The 12014-nt window shown below is 35.0% G+C and overlaps 1 protein-coding gene across 9 annotated transcripts in view; it reads left to right on the top strand.

Annotated features, from left to right (window-relative positions):
- Window positions 1-12014, top strand: part of NBEA (neurobeachin) — a 457700-nt gene that overhangs the window by 82535 nt on the left and 363151 nt on the right. For all 9 annotated transcript variants that reach the window (XM_033515238.1, XM_019006696.2, XM_015628205.3 and 6 more), the window contains exons 3-6: window positions 2667-2767; window positions 3019-3114; window positions 5460-5581; window positions 11465-11591. In XM_033515238.1, the coding sequence (XP_033371129.1) occupies window positions 2667-2767; window positions 3019-3114; window positions 5460-5581; window positions 11465-11591 (446 nt within the window). The remainder of the gene's footprint in view (window positions 1-2666; window positions 2768-3018; window positions 3115-5459; window positions 5582-11464; window positions 11592-12014) is intronic.

Here is a 12014-nt window from a genome sequence, read left to right as displayed (position 1 = left end):
TTCAGAAGGTGCCATTAATAGAAATTAGAAATGCATTAAAAATGAGAAGCTGCCTGTTTTCTCCTTCTGGACTTAATATTATTACATACAATCTTGTTTCTGAAATGAGATCATGAAATCCAGTTATATATGTAATCTTATTTAATACTAAAAAAAAATAAGTAGACATTAAAAAAATCTACTTGCAATATGCTTTCTGACCTTTGTCCATTTATAGATGAGTGGATTATTCGGATTAATAAACCAGTTGGGACTGATTCTTTCATGAGATTTCTAATAAGTATGAATAAAGTTATGTAACAGTTATTTTTAAGTCTTTATATTGAAACAAGACACAAACCTTCTTATGAGGAGTTTACAGAAATACCTTTAAATAGCCTTAAGTGCTTCAACTTCCACAGATGATGTTTGCTTTATCTTTCCTTGTTATCTACTGGGCTTCAATCTTCCAGGTCATTATTTTACCCAGAGTTACATAATTAGGGAGCTTATGTTTGCTTCTCTCCATCAATGTTTAATTCATTACTTATAAATATGTATTTCTAATGCCTGTAGGTTATCCACATCTTCAGTAGAAATAAGAATTTTTCTGTGCCATAAGGTAGTACAGGGCTATAACAATGTTAAAAAGGAAGCACATGTTCAGTGATTTTTAAAACTTGCCAATCATTTCTGTGTTTGACTGTATTAATTTGCACTTTTTTCCTCTATGTAACAAGATTTTTTATTTTTAATGGTGTTCTGACTTTTACCAGACAACTTTGCTTCTACATGATGCTTTTTCTTCTATAAAGGTAGCAAAATTTGCAGTCTCTTCATCTTGAAAGATAGCTGAAACTACAAAATAGGAATTTGAAAATTCTCAGCCAAAGATTAATATTCACTTGTGCTTAACTCCTTTTCTGAGTGTTCAGTGTGACTGTTCCCAGTTTCTGATCATGTATAAGACATGCCAGCTTCACCTTGCAGGCTGGAGGCTACAGCGAAGGGGGCAGGTACTAGGGGAGCTGATTCACAGGATTCACCACCATCAATTCTTAGTTTTCTTAGGTGTATTTTGTTTTCCCTAATTCTCTCACAAATGTATATGCCACTCTTTTTAAAGAGAGATTAAAGAAATGAGCGGGGGGAAAAAAACCTATACTTGGAGATTAGGACTATACTCAGAATTTATGGTGAAAATGTCTGCTTTTGCCTTTCCTGATACACAGTTTCGTTCACCAGTTTACTATGTCTTCTGTAAATTAAATGATATTTCATTCTTCACACATGCTAAGGATCAGAGGCTAGTTTCATTGTGGAAAAAGCTAAATAAATAGTAATTCTTTTTGCTCAAAAGCACATATGTATGGATTTGCAAAGAGTAAATTTGTTTTAAAACAATATGAAAGTGAAATGTGTTTGGAAAGAATTGTTTCTCTTGAAAACTACTCTTTGTCAGCACCTGTAAGAGTCATCCTTTCACTAATGAAAAAGGATAACATGCAGTTCTACAAATAAAATGTGACTTACATGTAGAAAGTTATGTCTTCTACAAGTTTAGCTGGGAGGCAGGAGGGGGGTGGGGAATTCTGTGATTGTTGAACAGACTGGGAAAGTGTGTCAATGCTGATTCTGTTGTGTCATAGCTCTTTTGTTTTTAAAGCTCTGGACTTCACTGCTTGAGCTTTGGATTAAATTCTTATGCCTTATCTCTGAATATGAGCTAGTTGGTTTACCACCTGCTAAAGGAAGTTGTAATTCTTATTAGTCCATTTTGTTCCAGAAAAAAAATCTGGAGTATAAGGAAAGGTTCAACATCCAACATACTAAATAATTCTTAAAATGAAATTCTGGGGTTTTAAATAAAAATTCAAGCACTATCATGCTTGAATTATTAAAGTTATTTTAAATTTTCAAAGTAAAAATTTACTTTAAAAAGTAAATTTTAATAGTCTTTGAAAGGAAGACTGTTTAATGTTCTTACTGTAAAAGTTTATGGGTTTTGAGATGTTGTAATGAAAGCTGTATTCCATAAACCTGTTAGCAATTTTGATATCTTCTTTTTATTGTGCTCTGTAATTGTTTTCTTGCTATGATTTTTGTTAGTTCTTTTGTTTTCCTTATGGTTGTTTTATTTTGCTGTTATTTGTTTTGATTGATGGGTTTTTGTTTGGCTGGTTTTGTGAGGATTTTGTTGGTTTGGGTTTTATTGCAGGGGCCAGAGGGAGGTGTTTTATTTTCCCCTGGCTTTCATTACAGTAAAGATCAGAAGCATTATCACTGTAACAAAAATGGGGGAATGATTTTATAGTATAAAATGCTGGGTTGATGTTAATGTAAAGCATCTTTTAGGTCAACATTTTTTGAAAAATGCTAACTTCAGGGGAAAGAAAGAACTCTTATCCCAAAAATATACAGCAGGAAGGACAAGTTTATAATATGTGATGCATGTTGTGAAATGGGGAGAATTAATGCTCCATAAATGTAATACTTTTTTCAAAGTGTGATGCAAAGCTTAACATGAAATCCTTTGTAAAATATTCAATACAAGTAAGTTGGGTTTTTAGAATATGTTAATATACTTACTTTAAATGGTATTAGTTTTTTCAGCTTTTTTTTTGTGTGTGTGTGTGTATCAAAGCAATGAAATTCAGAGTTCAGAATAACTTTATTTTCCTTTGAAGATCTCCTAGTTGATATGTTGGGGGTTCTTGCCAGCTACAGCATCACTGTCAAGGAGTTGAAGCTTTTGTTCAGCATGCTTCGAGGCGAAAATGGAATCTGGGTAAGCTGTGATCAGATAAAGCATTAAGTGTCATTCCATTAGAGACTGAAGTTAACATAAACTGTCTCCTGGGACATATAAACTTGAATTTGTTTTCTCATGTTGACTGAACATATGTTCAAGAAGTATTTTTTGCTAACTATTTTAGAGTTAATTTGCTCTGGTGTTTGAAAACTGTCCACTTTCCATTGTAGCCTAGAGATTACAAAAATGATTGTATTGATTTTTGTGCAATTTTCTTCTTTTCACAGCCAAGACATGCAGTTAAATTATTATCAGTCCTTAATCAGATGCCACAGAGACATGGGCCTGATACCTTTTTCAACTTCCCAGGCTGTAGTGCTGCAGTAAGTTTTCAACCAAAATTCTACAATTTCATGAACAAATAAATAGCTTCTCATTTGCATTTCCCTTCATTTGGATTCAGAAATTGTTGAAAAGGAAATGAGAGGGGAAATACATGTTTGAGTAGTGTAGGCATTGCCTTCCAAGATAGCTGTGTTGTTGAGAAGTTGGACTTGTGAGGATGGAATAACAAGCAAAAAGTTTTTTTCTGGGGAATTTACTGTGAAAGGGAAACTTGAAAATTCCAAATAGTGTTGTTTTATTAGAATAATGTAATCAATATTATATAAAGGAGAGAATTGAGGAAAATCAAGCAATTAACTTGTCCATATCATCACAGTTTACAGTGACTACTTAGTCAAAAATTTTATTATGAAGTTTTCATTTTGTCTAAGTTCCATCTGCTGCTTCCTTTCTATCAGGGCAGTGGAGATAGTTTATAATGGTGAAATTGTATTCCTTTCCAAACCTTCCCAAAGTAGATATTCTCTTCCATTCACTGCATGTACTTTCAAAAAACACCCCTACAAATAAATTGAAGCATTGTATACAGATTAATAGATTATTGAGAGAGTAAATATAAATGGTTAGTACTGGGAAATAGAAATCTGAGCTACAGTTCCATTTTGGTATGGAATTGTATATGCTCAGGTAGAATGTGGAATCTTCTAACAGAAAATAATCCTGGGATTCCTGTTTTTTCATGCCAGTGCATGAAGGCTATTCTAACTGCATTTCATCCATCAATGGCACTGATAATTTTCTTTAAGCCCAAACCACTACATCCATTCCTTGTGAACAGACTTGTCAGGGCAGCAGATTGCATCAGGGAAATAAACTGGCTGATAATCACTGTTTTACACCTGGGTTATCTTTTGCTAGATTACTTCTTTGATCTTGTTTGATATGCAGCCTTATAAACAAATGTGTCAGCAAAATGCATAGGGTGGATTGTGTAAAGAATTAATTACTAAGTTTTGAGAGGGAAAGTTCCATTATCTCCTGCTAAATTAAAACCACAGTTAACCTCTTCTACGAGTACATGCACCAGCAAGACAGCTGTTGCAGAATATGAATGTCAACACTGACACATACTGCTTTGACACTTCTGGGCTTCAGAGGCAAACCCTGATGAAATTTCTCTCTTTAATTTTTTTTATCAGAGGTTCAAAAAAGGTTTTGCAGAAGAATTTCAAATTTCCCTTCCTGTCCAAAGATGTGCATCAATAACAGGAGTTCTTGACTGAAATGCGGAGTCTCTTTTCTTTGTTTGGATCCTTCCAGGATCTTGTTTCAAATACTAGTCATGATGGACTGAACACCTGTAAATAAAGAAATATGAGTTTCAAACATACACTTCTTTATTAGTGCATGTTGGATTACCCTATAAAGTTCTGGAGAGGATACATCCTCTGAAGTGGACCATGGGCAGGAATTTATAAAATGACAAAAAAAAACCAAAGCACTTCACTTGAATAAAGAGACTGGACAGGACCTAGTTCACTAGCAGTGAGTTTGTTTTTAGATGTGATGTACAATGTTGACATCAGACAGAGAAACAGCATAACCTTTAATCAGCATGATAAATATCAAGTTGGCCCTCTTTAAAGTTAAGTGCATGCTCCTTGTACATCCAGGACTTCAGTGGCAGTATGAAGGAGCCAAGAGTCTACTGAACCGTTCTACGGATATGCTGCTGAGAATTGCTTCATTTTCCCAGCTGCAGGGTCCTTCCCAGTACTGGACTTCCCAGTGCATCTCTAGCAGTCTGTGCAGGTGGCATGTTAGTCACTGCAGCTGGAGGACACCTTGTGCTGGTGGTAGTTCTACTCCCAGCTGTTGTTGCCGCTTGTCATCAAGCAGCTCTTCTGCTTTAGGCAGGAAACTGGCTCTCAGGAGGCAGGAGCCATATCCCAAAGGTGTTCCTTGAAATTTTCAGTTTTAGTTTTAACAATGAATCTCTATTTTATGATATGTTGATTAATTAGATTTTATAATTAATTTTATTAATGAGATTAATAATTATTAAAAGCTGAATTTATAGTTTAATTTCTGCAGAAGTAATTTTTCTGGTTCTGTTCTCTTAATATTGCCTATTCACTAATTTAATTTTGTGTCTTCTATTGATAAAATTTATGTAGTTAAAAGTTTAAGTATATTAAAATAGATAGAAAAGTAATGCATTAATTCAAAAATACTATTTAAAAGGGTTTTTTCTATATTTCATATTTGAAAGTTAAAGCAAATCTACCGATCTAGAATGACACAGGTTTTTAGAAAGGCATTACTTTTAACAGTATTTCTCAAAAAGCTAATTATTTGGGTTTTTTTCCTTCCCTCCTTCCAGGCAATTGCATTGCCTCCTATTGCTAAGTGGCCTTATCAAAATGGGTTTACTCTTAACACCTGGTTTCGTATGGATCCACTAAACAATATCAATGTAGATAAGGATAAACCCTATCTCTATTGGTAAGTAACTTATAATGCTGCAATTATGGTTTGTTCTGGCCTCCTAACAACAGTTAATCTTTCTCAGTTTTTTTGGTCCCTGACATACTTTCCCCCTGCCCCTTGCCAAATATCTCCAGATTTTAATGGCTGCTCCATGTATACAAACTCTTAGAAAACCATCTGTCCTTTCACTTTGCCATTCATAAATCCATGGATTCAAGACATGTGCCTTGTAGATAGACCATAAAATCTAGTGTTGTGGTTTCTTTAGGAATTCTAAAATGTATTATTTCTTAGAGCTTTAAATGGAGAATGTTGTATTTTCTCTTTGGTGATAAAGATTCCCAGCTGATGTTAGTACTACAAAATAAATCTGTTAAACTTAGAGTGCACAGTTTACAAATTAGCTAAAGGTAATAGCAAGTAGATCTATGAATATAAAAATGGCTTCCTGATCACTGCTTCCCCAAAAATGTTAAAATTTAATGTGCATAAAAGCAGCTGAGTATACTGATCTCAGAAAGAAATCATAGAATCAGGGAATATGTTGAGTTGGAAGGGACCCATGAGGATCACTGAGTCCAACTCAGCCCTGCACAGGACCATCCCCATCCCAAGAGTCACACCATGTGCCTGATAGAATTGTCCAAATATTTCTTGAACTTTATCAGGCTTGGTGCTGTGACCACTTCCCTGGGGAGCTGTTTCAGTGCCCAACCACCCTCTGGGTGATGAACCTTTTCCTAATATCTAACCTAAACCTTCCCCAACACAGCTTCAAGCCATTCCCTTGAGTCCTGTCACTGTTGACCAGAGAGTTTAGATCAGTGCCTGCCTCTCCGCTTCCCCTCACAAGGAAGTTGTAACTCCAATGAGGTCTTCCCTCAGTTTCCTCCAAGTGACCTCAGCTGCTCCTTGTACAGCTTTCCCTCCAGGCCCTTCATCATTCTCATGGCCCTCCTTCAGGCACTCTCCAATAGTTTAATGTCTTTCTTATATTGGCACCCAGAACAGTGCCCAGCACTGGAGGTGAGGCTTCCCCAGTGCAGAGAAGGGCAGGACAATCCCCTCCATTGCCCGGCTGTGATGCTGTGCCTGATGCACCCCAGGACAGGATTGATTCTCCTGGCTGCTAGGGCACTGTTGGCTCATGTTCAACTTGCTCCCAATCAGGACCCCCAGGTCCCTTTCCAGGGCACTGCTTTCCATCATCTCATTCCCCAGTCTGTTTTTCCAACCAGGGTTTCCCCATCCCCATTGCAGAATCCAGCACTTGTCCTTCTTAAACTTCATATGGTAGGTGATTTTCCAGTTCTCTTATTTGTCAACAGCTCCTCCCAGTTTTCTACCATCTGCAAACTTGCTTTTATCTTTTCCAGTACTGGATCCAAGTCATTCATGAAAATATTGAAAAACACAGGGCCTAAGATGTAGCCCTGGAGACTTTGCCATGACAGGAACAATTTATATTATTATTATTTTTATATAGTAGATTAAATCAAGCTCAAATTATTAAATCAAAACAGGAAAAATATCCATCTAAACTTTATGCAAGTTTCAGACTTGGCCACGTGAAATCTTGTTTCACACACAACCATCACCAAGGGAAAGATACCAAAGCAAACGTTTATTTTCCTTCCGCATACTTTTTGGTCACGTAATATCTTTTTCAGTTTAACTAGGTGAAAAATGTGTCATAAATAACTCAAGGCTTTAAGTGAGTGCAGTGCTTTTGTGGTGTGAGACAGCAGTTGCATCAGCTCAACCATGATGTGAAAACTGATTCTTAAAACTGGAGAAGGGAAGCAAAGAAATGCTTTCACATCTACCAGATGTGAGGGAAATTTTCCGCTGTTCTGTTATTAGGGACATGCTATTAGGAACCCTGCTTCAAGAACTGTAATCCAGTTTGTTTTTTTCTAAAAAAGATAATCTTAATTATCTCTGAGGATGATGTTGGGCAGCTGCTGACAGTCTATTAACACTTGTATATTGGAACAGTATTGTAGCTATCTTACCAATTATAAACTGAGTGTGACAACTGGTATGGAAGAAAATTAGAAGTCTGGCATTTGCATGAGCAATAAATAACAACAAGGCAGAGCAGTCAAATTCAAAGAGTAAGATTCAGAATTCTGTAGCAGAAATTTTAGTATAAGCCAACCAACATCACATACCTAGGTGCCATGCTTATGGAATGAGTAGTCACATGTAAGAAAGCAGGAATTACAGCAGGATGTTAAGGATTGTTGTACGTTATCAACTGACCATAAAATCCGTTTTACTTGCTGTAGCTGAAAGAGCTAATGTGATCCTTTTAAGGATAGTCTGAACAAACAGAGATGATAATAAAGCTGATGTGATCCCTTCCTGAAATCATGGCAAAAGCATTACTGGAATGTCATTCACAGTTAAGAATTGCTACTTCTTTTAAGAGACCATAGGAAAAACTGGAACCATTTGGAAGACACTTGGGAGTGAACTGTCCCTTGGAAAACACATTTTATAATGAATGAATTTTTTTTAATCTGAGATCCAGTGAGTAGACTGCAAAAGAGGAAAATTCAAGCTTTTAGATACACAGTACTATGGGCACTATCACAATTATAAGACATATTAAAATAATAATAATACTTATCATAGTTTAATAGATTTTTGGAAATGTTTCTTTAAAAATAAAGTGTAGATTCTTTGTCATAAGGACACTGCAAATTTAGATATTTAGGGCTAACCTTAAGCACGCTTAACTGGGAAGTCTCCATCCTCTAAATCACTTTACTTGTTCCTGCTAAAATAAAGGGTGGGTGACATAAATATTAAGTAAGGCTTGGAATTAGATATGATCAATCCTGATGCTAAGATTAATTTCTAGAGGGGTTTTTTGGTGTTGTTTTATTATTTTTTTTTTTATTTTTTACGAGGTGCTTTCTTTCAGGTAATATATCAGGTTCTGTAAAAGAATTAGAAGGTAAACTGAGGCTGAATTGTCATAATGATTTTTGTCCATAGAACATCCCAAGTGCTTCCACAGGCATTAAATGGAAGAATGGCTAAAACTTCTGAAAGTGCAGTCTACATTTTAGTTTTACAGATGTAGAGACAGGGAGGAAAGGAAAAAGAAAACCCAACCAAAAATGAAGCTGTCTAGTATTTTCAGATTTTCTCTGGGACTTTTGGTAATAGAGATAATGCAGAACAGTTGCAAAAGCATATAGTGACATTCCAAAGTTAGTAGAAAGCAGATTTCATCCACACCTTTCAGGCAAGAATGAATTATTATCTTCTTAATATCAATACTATGATCATATGTTAAATTGCTCATAAAATCCTAAGCTAAAGGAGCAGAAATCCCAAAACAGTTCCACTGGTGGATGGAAGAGTGCTCTCTTGCTATGCAAGTGTAATAACATTCAGTACCTGCTTTGAGAAACTGGCTAAAATGAAACATAATTGTAAAGATTATATGAACAAACTGTAGTGAAATTGTGTTCCAGCTGTTATGGGAAGTAATTTAAGGCTCATAAAACCATATGGCTGTTGATGGTATGGCTCTTGTTGTCTCTATGCATTTTATCTTTGGATGTGGCAAGTTCTGCACGTGTAGGTAATTGGTAGGAGAATTTCTTTGCAATCTTCTAGACCAGTCCTAGCCTACGTTACCTTTGGCAAGAAAGAAAATGTCAAGACTAATATTATATAGTATTGTGTTGAGGTAAACAGAACACATTTGAGTATTGAGTTTAACTACTTTTGTATTAGAATTCTAATGAGTTTGGAGGAAAAAAAAAAGTAGAATCTTGGCTAAGTTTCATGTTTATAAAATCATTTATTCTATTCCAAGGCAAAGAACCCTTTTAAGAAAAGAGCAGTTTTTTCATAATTTCATTACTTTCTCATGTTTGTGTGCTGAACTCAAATACAACTCAGTGTTTAAAATTTCAGGAAAAGTCTGATAATAGGGATAAAATCAGCCCAGGAATCAGGAAGGAAAGGAATGAGGAAAAAATTTATAGATGTAGACATTTCTTCAAGAGATATTCATTATTTCAAAATGCTTTCTAGCTCTTGTTCAAAGTAGTAAGATGCATTTCACACAGTGATAATAATGTTTTATCAGGTAAAAAAATGATATTTACAATGGTTGGATGTTGGTAATTTAAAAGAAATTATTATATTTGACATCTCTAATCAAATAATACTACGTCATATGTCAGAACATAGTGACTCTCTATATTATTTTAATATCCTTCAGAATTGGATTCTGTTAAATGAAGACATTTCAGACTGTAAAGATGACTTATATTGCTGAGAAACAGATTTGGCATTGTGAGAGTTGCAGTTACCTGCTAAAAAGTTCTTTGAATGGCATAAGGCTCTAAGGACATAAATCAGAATCTCAAACTATCTCACAACACATTCAGTTTCTCTTATTGTAAGGGCTGTATTTTAAGGTTTTTAACATTCATTTTATTGCACAAAATTGAGCACTGTGGTGCTGCAGGTTGTGTATATGGGTAGTGCAGATTTATGTGTGTATGAGTGATGCTCTTCCATGAGACTTCTCCTTTCATTGAGGGGTTTAGCTGCCTGTGGGGTCATTGTGGAAGCCAGATCATTGGCATGATCCAGGTTAAAAATAGTCTTCAAAAGGTGCAAGTGAATGGCAGTGTTATAAAGTCTTTCACTACTGAAGTCAGTGGTAATGGACAGCATGTCATCTTTCTCTTCATTTTTAGGCTACATCTTAGGTTTATTTAGACAGAACATTTTATGTTTATTAAAGAAATGCTTTTTTTTTTTTCTTTTTTGCAAAGTGAGTTTTATGAAAGCCCTTATTAAAGGCAGTGGCAGGGAATAATGCTCCTTTTCAGCACAGCAGCTTACCTTGGAGAGGGGAGAGAGAAATGTGTACAATCTAGAGAAGCAGATGAATGAATGAGGAAGACACAGCCTGAATTTGGATAAAAGATATGTATATACTATATATACTTCAAGACTGGAAGTAGGAACTTCTGTGCAAGGATTCATTAGGGTGCAGAAAAATCATCTATAGATGTTATTACACCTGTTCTATTTACTGTTTTCAAAATTAAATAAAAGTATTCTTATTCATTACAACAAAAGTGGCTTTCTAGAATTTGAATGTCTCTTTCTTCCTCCTTTACAAATACCTTCACAGGAGATGAGTGTCTAAGCCCTTTTTCTTTTACCAGTTACCTTTGCAAAGTGTTGGTTCTTTTTAAGAAGTTCAGAATTGCTCTTTAAAATGCTTTTAATTTCAAATATAAGTGGAGAAATGAGCTTTCTGCATTATCTGTCCTTATGATACTTGTCACAAGAAGGTTTGGAAATCCTTAATTCTTAAAATTGCAGTCCTTTATCCATTTGGCAAATGAAAAGAAATCCACAACTCAGATGATTAACACTTCATATATCATTAGCATAATTTATTCATATCTTGAAAAATAATTCTTGTGCATGATAATTATCTTGAATCTAAATTTGTATGCCATACCAGCTGCACTGTTCTCTGAGCATCCCCAAAATTGCAAGGCATCTCACAATTGTTTTGTCATGGATATTTCTTCAAAACTTTAATCAGATGTGTTATTTTAAATGATGATTAATTAAGAAACTGAGGGTTAAACGTGATAGATATAATACTTACTGTCTTGGATTTTATGAAAAAAACAAAAGTACTGATTTTTAAAATGTAGCCTGGATTCAATTAAGCGCTGACAGTGAGTAGCTCCCCAAAAAGAATGGTGAAAGAAAATTAGATTCACTGTTCTGGGTACAAAGTTATTTTCTTTTTCATGGCAGTTTAAAGTGGTATTTGAACCTTTTTATTATAAAATGATTCTCCTTTTCTCAATTTCATTCATAATTCTTTCTTTTCAGTTTCCGCACTAGCAAAGGTGTTGGGTATTCTGCTCATTTTGTTGGCAACTGCTTAATAGTTACATCGTTGAAGTCAAAAGGCAAAGGTTTCCAGCACTGTGTGAAGTACGACTTTCAGCCACGGAAGGTAAGCAAAGTTATATTTACAGTAAAGAATAACACTGATGATGTGACAGTGTGCTTCTGGGAGGAGGGCTAAAGTCCCTTCAGTGTTAATCATAATTCCTTATTTATAGGTAGCTGCTCTAGTGTTCATGTAAAGTTACAGTTCAGAATCAATTCAAGAAAAATGTGATAATTTATAGTGTAACACTTCTCTAAAGTCAGCTTGTTTTTCAAAACTACTGCTAAATTGGCTTCAGATAGAGAAGGATTTTGCGTACTTGTAAAATGGCTACATTTAATTACTTAAAAAATAAAATAATCATTCTGTTTCTGAAAATTTTGTACTTGGTAACTTTGTAGCCAAGGTCTTGAAAATTTTGTTGGCAATGCTAATTTCATTAACTGGTGCTGTATGATATAAGACTCTGAACTTCCTTACATTTCA

This window comes from Parus major, chromosome 1 (assembly GCF_001522545.3).
Source record: "Parus major isolate Abel chromosome 1, Parus_major1.1, whole genome shotgun sequence".
Lineage (NCBI taxonomy): Eukaryota > Metazoa > Chordata > Aves > Passeriformes > Paridae > Parus > Parus major.
This window is presented reverse-complemented; position numbering and strand designations above follow the sequence as displayed.